At 44.5% G+C, this 14,190-nt stretch overlaps 1 protein-coding gene across 1 annotated transcript in view; it reads right to left on the reverse strand.

Annotated features, from left to right (window-relative positions):
• CUL4A (cullin 4A) overlaps positions 1-9,352 on the reverse strand; it is a 90,116-nt gene extending 80,764 nt beyond the window's left edge. The window contains exons 1-2 of the mRNA XM_054011182.1: positions 8,770-9,352; positions 6,932-7,047 (exon numbers count right to left, since the gene is read on the reverse strand). Of these exons, the coding sequence (XP_053867157.1) occupies positions 6,932-7,047; positions 8,770-8,923 (270 nt within the window). The 5' untranslated portion in view covers positions 8,924-9,352. The remainder of the gene's footprint in view (positions 1-6,931; positions 7,048-8,769) is intronic.
• Positions 9,353-14,190: the final 4,838 nt, after the last annotated feature.

A 14,190-nucleotide genomic window follows, 5' to 3' on the forward strand; every position in this document is an offset into this window, starting at 1 on the left:
AGATATCTATACTGTATATACATGTATAATTATCTAGGATTACATATGTATTCACAGCATCCCAAATACTGCAGGCCTATCTGTTAACAGTGCTTTGCAAGAATATAAATTCAAATGTGTAATCTAATAAAAACATTACTATTACTAAACAGGGGTGAAAGTAACTCAGGACACTTACCGGTAAGGGGCGGGGGCAGCTCTGGCCCCCGGAAAGAGCGGGGCCTCAGACGGAAGGGGCGGGACTAGGGGACAGCATCCCCCAGCCAACCCTTCCAGGCCGCCTGGTCCATACCGCCCAGGGTTCCCGTGGTAATTTAAAGGGCTTGGGGCTCTGGACACCGCTGCTGTAGTAGCAGCGTCCGGAGCCCCAGGCCCTTTTAAATCGCCGGCCCCGGGGCAGCTGCTCCCTTTACCCCCTCCCACCCGTCGGCGGCCGAGGGGGGGGGCAAAAGGGGCAGGGGCCTTAAAGCGCTGCAGGGTCCTTTGCTGCGGCAGCACATTAACGTTGCTGTAGGGTTCCTACCAGTAGGGCTGCCGACGGGGTGGGGGAGAAAGGGGCAGCAATGTTAAAGAGCTGCCGTGGCAGCGCTTTAAGGATGGTCCTTTGCCACGGCAGCACTTTAAGGATCCTTAAAGTGCTGCCGCAGCAAAGGACCATCCTTAAAGCACTGCTGCCCCTTCCCTCCCTCTCCCCCCGCCGGCGGCAAAGACGTACAACATGTTTCCACTCCGCACTTCCTGTCGATTTCTACGTCAGTGAGTTAGTGAGCAAATCTGTAGCACTATATAGCAAGTTCCTGTACCACGTGTTAGCGAGTCTCACGTGTTAAATAGGTAGCACTGGGAGGCATGGCGCTACCGTGCATTAAGCGGATTCGCACGTAAACGGGTCTGTACTGTAATGCAATCCACGTTGCCTCACATATATATAGTGGACCCCTGTTTATCCAGTTTAATTGGGACCAGATCAGATAATCAAAACCCCAGATAAATTGGAGAATGGGAAAATGTGATGCTGCAGCACCATTAAATGGCCACAGGAGAGATCACCTGCTTCTGACCCTGGATTCCTGGTTGTTCAGTAAATGTGGAGAGCTGTTTAAGGGAGGGTCAGATAATCGGGGTTCTACTGTATTGAACAGAATGACAGACTAGAACCCTGAGATTCACAATGATACAAATATTACATGCTGAGTCCTCCAACAGAAAAAAAGAGAAGAGAATGGGGCTCTCAAGAGCAACCCCACCTACCAGCAGTCCCTCATGGTCAGCAGCACTAAATGCTGCCAATAGATTTAAAAGAATCAGCATGGACACTATGGGCTAGATTCACAAAGAAACGTAGGCATGGTGTTGCCTAACTTGTAGACGCCTAAAAAATCACTGGGATTCAAATGCCTGGGCTAAGTGCCTAGTTTCCCTGTACAATGAATGGGATTCAACAGACATCTCAGAATGGGATTCAGAGAAGCAAGCATGGTAGGTGGCTCCCCATGTAAGCTAGACAATGGGAGATGCAAAGGAGAGGGTTGTGTCCTAAACCGTGCCCCCCGCAGGGAATCTAGAGCCTAATTCTAGGTAGCAGAGAGGCTCCTCCCTCCACTTGGAATTCTCAGCTGCAAACTCTCCCAGAGTTAGTTTCCGAATAAGGCTACTTTAATTCTAAGAGTGTCCACAGAGGGGCTTAATGCAGTTTAACTAATCCACTTTGAATTAACTAAAGGTCTGAATTAAGATTTACTTTCCCGAGTGTCCCCATGTAGACAAGCTGAAAGACTGGTTTACTAAGCCTAAAGTAAATGACTTGTTTCAGATGGAAAAGTTAGGGCTGGCCTACCCTAGAAAGTTAGGTCAATCCATCTATGTTGCTCCGGGGCATGAAAAATCCACACCCCTGAGCGACAGAATTAAGTTGAACTAACTCCCAGATAGATAGCGCTAGGTCGATGGAAGAATTCCTCCATCGATCTATCTACCTACCGCCCCACGGGGAGGTGGATTACCTACACTAAAAGGAGAACCCCTCCCGTCGACGTAGGTAGTGTCTCCACTAAAGTGCTACAGTGATGCCGCTGTAGCATTTTGAGCATAAACAAACCCTGAGCCTTTTTAAATGAAAACTCAGAAGCAACTGCATCACATGATTTCACCGCTCTATAATGTCTGTAAGCAGCCTTTATTCATAAAAGGAATGCAAGGATGTGACAGAATTTACACCTGTGTCCACACCCTGGCCTACACACTACTGTAATGATCTTTGTACAAAGAACACCTTGTGAGATGTCATTTAAAAACTCATAATTTGCTGATAAATAGTATCATAGCAAAATGCACATAGCAGGATTATATGTGAAGTTATAAACAAGCTGAGATTGTGACTAAGAGTATGCTTTCCAGAGAAGTCTGGGGATTGGCCAATCCAATTCCTCAGAAACAAATCACAAGCTGATGCTTCAGCCAGGTGTAAACAAAGCTGATGGACCATTACCTGCTAAGTGACCACTCATTGGCAAGAAAGGGAGCAGGAGCAAAATAAATACATGAATAAAAATCTACATCTTAGCCAAGAAACAGCATGGAGTTCCCACCCACCCAGACTGCCTGTCGCCTTGCTCCCAGCTGGAAATGCTTCTCAAAGGGGGGACAGAACTATAGAAAGGGGCAGACAGCCAAGGGGTTCTGTCCTAAGAAGTTTGGTCAGTAAGACTACTGAAAGCATGTGGTGAGAAAATCTTGCTTCGAGTTTACCATAGTTTGTTAAGTTTCAGAGTAACTGAAGCTAGGCATCAGCTATGTTTTATCTTTATTTTTCTTGTAACCATTTCTGACTATTATGCCTCATTACTTGTACTCACTTAAAATCTCTCTTTGTAGTTAATAAATTTGTTTTACCTAATCCAGTGTGTTTAAATTGCAGTGTTTGAAGAACTATTTGAAATAATAAACTGGCATATTACTATCTTAAAGAAATAATGGACTTGTACTGACTTGTATTGTCCTGGAGAGGGCTGGACAGTACAGGACATATATTTCTGAGAGAAAATCTAAGACTGGGAGTGAGTTGAGATCACCCTACAGGTCAGAGACACAGTGTGGCTGTTTAGCTACAGCTCACACCTGGACATAGCTGGGAGTGACTTACATGCTGGAGACTGTTTGTGAGCAGTCCAGACTGGAGGCTAAGTAGCAAAGCAGTGTAAAGGGCACCCCAAATAAGAGAACAGGAGTGACACAGCTAATCACTAGTCTAGATTGTACCCTGAGTATGTCACAAAAAGAAAAGGGAATACAATTAATCTACTGGAGCCAGAAGATAAATCATCGCCAGTGGAAGTAGCAGTGCATTTCCTCTCTAGTGCATCATAAAAATAAACAAAGCTATGTTTATCAAATGCTTTGTAACACCTTCACCCTAGGACTGGTGATTTTCTATTATAGAATTATAGTGCTTGTCTACATTACCATGCAATTTGGACTATGTTAATACGAACTAGGAACCTTTTAGTTTGTTCCCATGGCATCCACACAGGATTTACAGTGCAGCACTTTGATGAACCAATGATGGGTTTTTAAGAATAGGTTAGAAAAACACCTGTCAGGGATGGTATAGGTATACTTGACCCTGCCTCAGCATGGGGTGGGGACAGAGGGGAAGAGAGGAGGAAATGGACTAGATGACTTTCAAGGTCCCTCCAGCCCTACATGTCTATGATCCTATATTAGGAAATCACCAGCCCTGGAGTAAAGGAATTACAGAGCATTTGAAAAGCATTGCTCTGTTTATTTTTACTTTTAGCTTAGCTGAAGGCTCAAATTGGTGAAGAAGAGTGAGACTCAGATATGGCACAACTATTATTTCTACAAACCACTATTTTTTTCAAAAATCTCCAAGCTAAATATTTTAACAAGCACTGTAGGCTTAGGCATCATTATTGCAAATTCTTCCCAAATTTCAAAACTCAATGACTGATTTTAATTAGACTTTACTCACCAGTAATTATTTGCAGTAATCAAAACAACATGGGAAATGACAGATGATTATAGCTTTTGGTTATGTGGCAGACCAACCTACTTAACACATGGGTTTCTGCAGGCCAGCTGGCCTCCTTTCATAATGGAGTAAAGACCACAAAGATCAGAGGGTAAAGAGAACCTATACACACACGTTCCTCCCTGTGCATGATTTCATATCCAACACCAGGCAGTTAAAATGATCTGTAACCACATTTCTAGTCAAGCCTGAATTATCTTCTCTCTCCTTCTCTAGGTGAACAAACAAGTGTGCACAGAAACACACAATGGAACCTTGTTAATTAGCACTGATGACTGGAAGATCTGTTCTGAATTAGTGAATTGCCATTATGAATTACGTTTTGCAAATTAGTGTGCAAACAGGTGAACTGGCAATTTCCTTGCTTTTTCTTTTATGATGTATCCAAAAATCCATCCCATCCCTTCCCTTCTTTCCCACCCACCAAAATCCTTGTTCAGGCCTTGATAATTTCATGCCCATGCTACTATAATCTCCTCTCAACCTTTGAAAGCTAGTCAAACAAAATTACAAACATCTGGACTTTTTTCAAATAAGAAAGCACAAAAAATTGTTACGATTTTTCAGCCTTGAGCTTAAAACCCTTAAATAGGGATCAATATTATTCAATTAGAATATTGCTGTCTTACAATGCCCAGAATGTAAATAATACAAGTCAAGTTGTCTATTTAAAAGAACAAGCTACATCCCTTTATTTTAAAGGTAGTACTGAATAAAAAAAGAAAGTATTTTTAGAACTATACGTTAAATGCCCCCACAGGATCAGGGAGAAAAGGGCAATCAAGCCTTTACCAATAATTATGATTTTTGTCTTTAACATTCACACCCAATGCAGACTGCTAACTCCCAGCATGCTCTCCGCTAATGACCCCAAACCCACCACAGAACTCCAATGAAACTCATAGACCACTTCTGGTGATATACAATTTCTTAGGCCCCAATACTGCAACAAGTAGAGCCCTGCAAAAATGAAGATATCCGCTTTATATCCACGGATGTGGATGCAGATATCTACGGACCATGTTTGTAAATTGGATTCGGATACAAGTTTTATATCCCCACAGGGCTCTAGCAATGAGTTCCATGCATGCCCATGTAGAAACTCACTCATTTCAGTTGCACACAGAGGTGGTACATCTTGCTGGACTAGGGAAAACACATTTTGTGCATTTTGCAATGCTGCAGTTACTGAAATTTATAAATATTCTAATTTTATGTGCCATAAAACACACAAGCTATAAAAAAGAATATTGAGGAAAACAACTGAAAACTGACCATATTTAAAAACAAAATAGAAAGGGAGGAAAGAAGGAAACAAGTCATGGATATGTCCTTTACCCCTTCATGCAATGTTCTTTCATTATTTTAAACAAGAATTTTAAAGTCTCTAACTGTCATGTAAATATAATAAATGTGTTGTTGCCCACCCAGGTCTGAACCAGGGGTGTTGACTCTGAAGTTTAATTGTGATAATGAATATTGTAACATTAACAACTATTTCACTGAAGACCAAAGCATGCAAGGTAGAGAACCAATTATACTACAAGTATCTCATTTCAGCATTCAGAACCAGCAGAGTTTGGGAGAGTATGATCACTTATTCCCCTCTCTTTCACCCATTCTGACCCCTGCCAAAATGCATCCTTCCACAGTCCTCAATATGACTAGCTAGTTAGATGGGCCCTGTCAAGGCTGATACCGCACTCTGGCACTTTGAGTGCAGAAGGTGGGGGCCCGCAAGGACTCTAAAAATCAATACTTGCCACTCCAGGCTTGTATTAAACTTCCAAGGTTACAGCTTTTCTCTGACCGTGGATGGATAGATGCTGCCACCACCCAAGTGCAAAACCCCTTTGAGAACCCAGGAAGGCACACTCGGGAATTCCTTCCTGTGGAGTACCCTCAAGCCCTTCCCCTCCCCCCCAATCTGGGGAAGACTGAGAAAGAAAACAAAGGAAATCACATGTCACCAGCTAATTAAACAACATGTGCACAAACCTCTTAGGACACAAAATCCAATCCTGTTTTTTAAAAAGATAAATTCATTAAAAACAAAAAGAAAGAAAATACATTTGGAAATGTAGGCTATTGCCAGATTAAAAAAACAACACAAGAATTAAGCATCAAGAATAACCTTCTTGAGGTCCAGCATAACGGTTACAAGCAAAACAAAAGCATTTGGGGTTAGCACAGAGGAGTTCACAAGCCATAAAGAAATAAAAAGAGATAAACCTATTTGTGTCTTCCTAAACATTTCCTGATCTATTTACATATCTGAGGGTTTCAAGTGAGTAGTTTCTAGGTATGATTCAGGTGATTTTTCATACCTGGCCCAAAGCTTCTTACAGCACAGTTGCTCTATTCCCTCTTGCCAGAGAGCAGACAGACAGACCGACCAAGGGGAAGTTTTTCCCCCAATTTTAAAAAGTTCTAGCCTTTCCATTGGCTCTTTTAGTCAGGTGCCCACTCCCTTCCTTTCACCTATGTATCGCAGATAGACTTTTTAACACTTTAAAGGTAAAGCAAGTAGAGAACAGCTACTAAGAGGGATTTTATAGCTAACTGTCTGGCTGTCCATAAAAGGAAGCTACTCCTCCCCCCTTTTCATTTATCACAGGCCCCAATCCTGCTAGCTCTCCATGGACCATCAGAAAGTGCCAAGGACATTTGGGGAGCCACTGATCCAAAAAACAGCAAACATACATTAGGAACAGAATACTGACCTAATCGGTAGCCAGATGATATACATTGCGCAAACAAAAATCCCATTTACATTTAAATGTTTATAACAATGAAAATCCCAAAGCAATCAGTATTATGCTCTACCACTTTCCTAGTTTAAAACAAACAAACAAAAACCCACAAAATCTTGACTCTTACCTGGTAGAGCTCTTCAAGGTTGTATTTAATGGAGGTGCTACTTTGTATAGCTCTCACTGCTTCATCAAGCTTCTGCCATGTGTCCTGTGTGTAATTATCAGGCAATTTAGGTCTTTCTGTAAAACCAGATACAAGTAGAAACTGAACCCGCAATACAAGATTACTTATAGCTATATATTTTAAAATACTTTTGGAATAATTTAATAAAGTGAAAGACACATTCGATTTCACTTCACACTTTAAGCTTGATTTTTTTTTAAATAAAGGAATATTTGTAATACCATATAATATGGCAAAAGCCACTAAGTGCCATTTTTATCTCTGAATCGTGGCATAGAACGGCCTTGCTCCTGCAAGAAACTTCACATGGACTACCTCTCTTCACATGCAAAGATCCCTACTAAAATATCTGCCCAGACAGAGCAGCTTGCATGATCCTGGACAAAATTTGTAAAACATGTGCAAGGGTACTATCTCAGAATGCACTCAAGAAGTAAGTGTTGCAATTAATGTTTTTTTATTTAATAAAGCTTAAACAAACATTCCAAACACTAGCAAACTAATATGGTCTACTGCAACATCTTTGACACCACTCTAGTTTCAACACTAGCTATAATAGATTTATTTTCTATATACTCTTTAAAGAGTAACTGACCATCGAACCATTGTTGTACATTATCTTAACTACACTGTGTGTAATAGAACTTTTTACACATAACATATATTTTATTACAGAACATGCTGTTAACTGAAACATTAGAAAAGACTGCAACACAAACTGTTGTCTATATAGAAACTGCATCACTTCGTTGAGATGAGGAAAGGGAATACTAAAGCTGTACAGATGCCAGACACAGGACTAGTTAGACAGGGGAGTTGGGTTCTGCTGCCAACTACACCACTGATGTGCTGCGTGATCCTGGAGAAATCACTACACTTCTTTATGCCTCATTTCCCCTATCTGTAAAACAATGGTACTAATACTCAATGGTGCTGGATCTAAAGGTGCTGCTGCACCCCTCGCTTGAAGTAATAATAACAAACACCAAATACATGGTTTCTATCATCAGCACCCCCAACTGTTCCAGCATCCCAGTAATATTGGCCTGTCTTTGAGACCTACAGATGAGAGCTACGCTAGGGCCCCTGTGCTCAGAACTTCATATATGTAAGTAAGCTGAATTAACTTCCTTGGGGCTGGAGGATCAGGCCCCTGTTTGCCAAAAAAAGTGATTGGCTATACACAGTGAAGAGACGAGCTGAGTAAGGGCCCTTGTAGCTGTTGAGGGAGGCACTGAGAGCAAGTTAGCCGAGTTAAGGCCTTTTCACGGTCCCTTTCCAGAGCAAACCCAGCCTGGCACGTATCTCTTGGTGAGGAAAGAAGTGGAGCAGACCCCACACATGACCAGAGGAGCGGCGCTGGCGGCTGGGTAGGGGCTGCGCTCATGGGGTGCAGGGTGTACCATGGGCCCCTGGAGCTCGGCCTGGAGAGCGGTCCAGAGGCTACACTGACCCCCCAACCACAGGGCAGGGTCCTCGGGCGACCGCTCCCCACCCTGCCCTGTCTGACACTATTCGCAGTAGCAACAGCCCGCAGTCAGGGCCCCTCCCAGCCGGGCCCAGCGGCCTCCCTCTCCGGGGAAGGGGCGGAGGCAGCAGGGCCAGGAGTAAAGTAAACTCAGGTCAGGACAGGCCGCAGGGTCCAGTGGCTGCGGCCGGCCGGATGGGCCGGGGCCGGTGGGGAAACACAGGACACTTCGAGCCGCTGCCGCCAGGCGCTGGGGACTCGCCCGCACCCTCGGCCCCGGCCCCGGCCCGCACCCCCAGCCCCGGCCCACCTCTGAAGTTCTTGATCACGAGCTTCTTGGAGGTGGCGGCGGCGCCCCCGGCCCGGGCTCCCGCGGCCGCCGCCAGCGAGGCGGGCTTGGTGAGCCCGTTGGTGTGTCCCACCAGGGCCGACAGGTGCGGCTTCTTCTGCGGCTCGCCGGCCATGGCCGCCCCCTTCGTGCCGGAGCGCGGCTCCCGCCCCCCCGTGCCCGGCCGCCTGCTGGGAGCGGCTGCTGCTCTGTCCGGCGGGCGGAGAGTCACCGCCAGCCCGGCCTCCCCCCGCGGCGCCCCGGCTCCGGGGGCCCCATCAACCCCGCCCCGCGGAGAGGGGGAGGGGGACAGGCCGTCACCCGGCCGCGGCTGCAGCCGGCTCCGCCGTGTAGGCAGCGCGGCCTCGCTCACAAGATGGCTCCCGAGAGCGGGGCTGGCGCTGCTGCCGCGCCGGACGCGGGGGGTTGAAGCGCCTGCGGGGCGGCCCCGGCCGGACTCGGGCCCCTCTCTGAGGCAGGAGAGCGGCGGCTCCGCTCCCCGGCCCGCGGGGGTAACCGGGAGGAGGCGCCGCTCGGCTCCCCCAGAGGCCGAGCAAGAAAGTGAAGTGGCCTCAGTCTGGGGCCGGGGGCCCGAGACGAACAGGGAGAGCAGCGCGGGATCCCCCGAGAGCTGAGGGTCTGTCTCTGGCCAGTCTCCACGGAGCTAAAGGGGCTTGTTTTCCAGCCGGGCTCGTTCAGTCACGTTAACGTCCCATTACTGAGGAGCTCCATGGCCTTAACTGACCACGTGCTTCAGCTTCTCCATTATTTTGCTATTATGTTAAACTAAGGCCATTGGAAATCCCAACTTTTGCCCAAGGCTTTGTCTTCTCTGCGAACGTGTGTAGTTTTCACACTGAGATAAGCACCTACCCAGGGACAAAATTCTAGTGGAGACAAGACACTAATTTTTACCTCTCTGTAGCCAGACATGGACTACAGTTTTCTGGGGCCCTGGGTCAGAGCAAGTGGGGGGCCCTCCCCACCCCTTCCACCTGCAGTCCTCCCCACTATCCCCCCTGTGCTCCTGCGGGGCAGCAGGGTTAGGGCATGGGAACAGGAGCACCAGGCAGAATGGGCATGCCCCAGTATCCCAACCCTGCCCCCTGGCAAGAGTGCCAGGTGGAGCAGGTGGGTGCACTCCATTTTCTAGGGCCCCCCCAATTGGCTGTGGCCTCTGGGCACAGACCCCATTGGCCGAGGGGCTAATCTGCCACTGTTTGTAGCAGAGGTCAACCCAGGTGTTGCCCTTGAGGAGCTACAATCATGGTGGAATCTACCAGTGGCTTGTTTCTGCTCAACCTTTATGTCAAGATAGATATCTCGGGTAACTATGTAACATCACACATCTTCTTACAAAGAAAACAGGCCAAGACCGTAAAAGTTTGTACCCGAACACAAAGCCCGACATTTCTTGGTGTTCCTAGTTTCCCCTTCCCAGCCCAAAACACAGCCTTATTTTCAGAGCAATGAACATTAACCACTAAATTAAATGGTGCCTCTGACAAGAAGGGTCCAGTTGTTTTTAACTTTCCATTCTTGCTAGGGTTGCAGCAGCTCCAATGGTGGTAAATGTCATAGAAGCACAGGTGTTGACCAACCTCATGTCACCTAAATCTACTCAGAGCAGCTCTAGACAGCACACTGTTTAAAATCAGTACTCCTACCGTAGAAGAACCTGTACTAGTAGTAATAGTAGAGAATTGGACATAAGTATTTTTTCATGTCAATGATCACTTGTGAAATTTTTGACCCAAATGTGCCATTAAGAACATAGAGAGCGAGAAGGTGGATGAATAGGTAATATCTTGTATTGGCCCAACTTCTGTTCGAGAGACATAAGTTGCCCAATAGCAACTCTGTGGGTGAAACCAGACAATTGCTAAGATCTCAAATGAACTCACACAGGAAAATGATAGAAGACATAAACATCACATCAGCTGTGGGTGAACTCTTTTTCACAAGGCAATCACTCTACATCTGGCTTATCAGTCCTCAACCTCAAAGGAAACGTGCACAACACTTTCAAAACATGAGCCTGGGAGCTTAAATTCATAACTATACTTGAGACTAAAAATCTTGGACTGAATGGAGACACTGCATTTATGGCTTATTACTCAGGCTGTCAAGCGATTAAAAAAATTAATTGTGATTAATCGTACAATTATAAAGATTAATCGCACGATTTATCGCACTGTTAATAATAGAATACCATTTATTTAAATATTTTTTGATGTGTTCTACATTTTAAAATATACTTACTTCAATTACAACGGAATACAGTGTGTAAAGTGCTCACTTTTTATTTATTTTTATTACAAGTATTTGCACTGTAAAGAACAAAAGAAATAGTATTTTTCAATTCACCTAATACAAGTACCGTAGTGCAATCTCTTTATCATGGAAGTTGAACTTACAAATGTAGAATTATGTACAAAAAAACTGCATTAAAAATAAAACAGTGTAACATTTTTGAGCCTGCAAGTCCACTTAGTCCTACTTCTAGTTCAGCCAATCGCTCAGACAAACAAGTTTGTTTATATTTGCAGGAGATAGTGCTGCTCGCTTCTTCTTTACAACGTCACCTGAAAGTGAGAAAAGGCATTCTCATGGCAGTGTTGTAGCCGGCATTGCAAGATATTTATGTGCCAGCTGCGCCAAACAGGGCCGGCTCCAGCATTTCTGCCCCCCCAAGCAAAAAAAAGCCACAATCGCAATCGCGACTGGCCGCGGCAATTGGGGGGGGGGGGGAGCCATGATCGGCGGCGGCAGTTCGGCAGCAGGTCCTTTGCTCCTAGAGGGAGTGAGGGACCTGCCGACCCCGAATTGCCGCACATGCTGCCCCTCTCCCTTGGCCGCCCCAAGCACCTGCTTGTTAAGCTGGTGCCTGGAACCGGCCCTGGCGCCAAAGATTCATGTGTCTCATCATGCTTCAACCTCCATTCCATAGGACATGCTTCCATACTGATTATGTATTCTACTCGATAACAATCCAAAGTAGTGGTGACCGACACATGTTCATTTTCATTATCTGAGTCAGACGCCAGCAGCAGACGGTTGATTTTCTTTTTTGGTAGTTTGGATTCTGTAGTTTCCACATTGGAGAGTTGCTCTTTTAAGACTTCTGAAAGCATGCTCCACACTCATCCCTCTCAGATTTTGAAAGGCACTTCAGATTCTTAAACCTTGGGTCTAGTGCTGTAGCGATCTTTAGAAATCTCACATTGGTACCTTCTTTGTGTTTTGTCAAATCTGCAGTGAAAGTGTTCTTAAAACAAACAAGATGTGCTGGGTCATCATCCGAGACTGCTATAACATGAAATATATGGCAGAATGCAGGCAAAACAGAGCAGGGGACATAAAATTGTCCCCCAAGGAGTTCAGTCACACATTTAATTAACACATTATTTATTTAACAGCGTCATCAGCAAGGAAGCATGTCCTCTGGAATGATGGCCAAAGCAAAAAGTGGCATACAAATGTTTAGCATATCTGGCTTGTAAATACCTTGCAATGCCAGCTACAAAAGTGCCATGCAAATGCCTGTTCTCATTTTCTGTTGACATTGTAAATAAGAAGAGGGCAGCATTATCTCTTGTAAATATAAACTTGTTTGTCTTAGCGATTGGCTGAACAAGAAGTAGGACTAAGTGCACTTGTAGGCGCTGAAGTTTTACATTGTTTTAGTTTTGAGTGCAGTTATGTAACAAAAAAAATCTACATTTGTAAGTTGCACTTTCACGACAAAGAGATTGCACTACAGAACTTGTATGAGGTGAATTGAAAGATACTATTGTTTATCATTTTTACAGTGCAAATATTTGTAATAAAAATAATGTGCACTTTGATTTAAATTACAACACAGAATACAGCATATATGAAAATGCAGAAAAACATCCAAAACATTTAATAAATTTCAATTGGTACTCTATTGTTTAACAGTACAATAAAACTACAATTAATCAAGATTACTGGTAATTTTTTATAATTAATTTTTGAGTTAATCATGTGAGTTAACAGCGATTGACAGCCTTACTTATTACAGCAATCTGTAACCCACTAATGCACCCCAGCTACCACTCCCCTCACCCCACTTTCACCTTGATTGGTCCCTTGAAATATGTGCTATTTATGTTAAACAATCTGTTCCCCCTTGTATAGAGCTGTGACACTCTGAGTATATTTCCCAGACCGGAAGAAGAGCTCTGTGTAGCTGAAAAGCTTGTCTCTCTCACCACTAAGAGATATTACTTAACCCAGTGGTTCTCAACCAGGGGTACACAGAGGTCTTCCAGAAGGTACTTCAACTCATCTAGCTATTTACCTAGTTTTACAACAGGCTACATAAAAAGCACTAGCGAAGTCAGTACAAACTAAAATGTCATATAACACTGCTCTACAGCCTAAATGCTTCTGAAATAAATGTAGTCAAACTTTACTAATTCTGGGTCACTGAGAACAAAAATGATGCTTAAAATTGTTAATTGGCTCTAGTTTTCAAGATATGCTATTGGGTCAATATATACGACCCTTGACTTGGGAATGGCGGAGGATAAGTGAGTTATAAAGGGAAGGGATCTCAAGAGTAAGGCAGAGCTGTTGGGCTCCAGACTACAGCAGTGGAATCTCCTGGCAGGTGATGTTAGGGTTTCCATGTTCCGTGACCATCAAAAGGATCTTGTCCCATTCTTCTTCATGGAAGGTGATCTTGTAGCCTGCAACAACATCCATGGTGTGATGGCAGCCCTCAACATCGTTCACGATCCAGATAAGTGGAGACTGTTCATTGATTCATTGAAGACGAGTCTTAAAGCTGTTTTACTGCATAATGGCAATGTTTTGCCATCAATTCCAGTTGGTCATGCAGTCCATACGAAGGACACCTATGACAACATGAAACAACTTTTGAGGTGCATAAACTATGACCAACATCAGTGGCAGCTTTGTGGCGATTTGAAGGTTGTTGCTCTCTTGCTTGGTTTGCAGACTGGATACACAAAGTACTGCTGTTTTCTCTGCAAATGGGATAGTCGTGCAAGAGATTCCCACTACATCAAGAAAGATTGGCCACTCCGACAGTCATTGGAGCCTGGGAGGAAAAGTGTTCAGCATCCACCACTTGTTGAATCAAGGAAGATTTTGTTACCACCCTTACACATCAAGCTGGGTCTGATGAAGAACTTTGTCAAGGCCATTGACAAAACACAAGCAGCTTTCAAGTACCTCAGTGGAAAATTTCCAAGGTTAAGTGAAGCTAAGATAAAGGAAGGTGTCTTTGTTGGTCCTCAGATTCGTGAACTTCTTTGAGATGATGCATTTGACCATGCACTGCGTGGCAAGGAAAAGACAGCATGGAAAGCTTCCAGTTAGTGGCAATAAATTTTCTCGGAAACAACAAGGCAG

The sequence above is a fragment of the Malaclemys terrapin genome, chromosome 1 (genome assembly GCF_027887155.1).
Source record: "Malaclemys terrapin pileata isolate rMalTer1 chromosome 1, rMalTer1.hap1, whole genome shotgun sequence".
Taxonomy (NCBI): domain Eukaryota; kingdom Metazoa; phylum Chordata; order Testudines; family Emydidae; genus Malaclemys; species Malaclemys terrapin.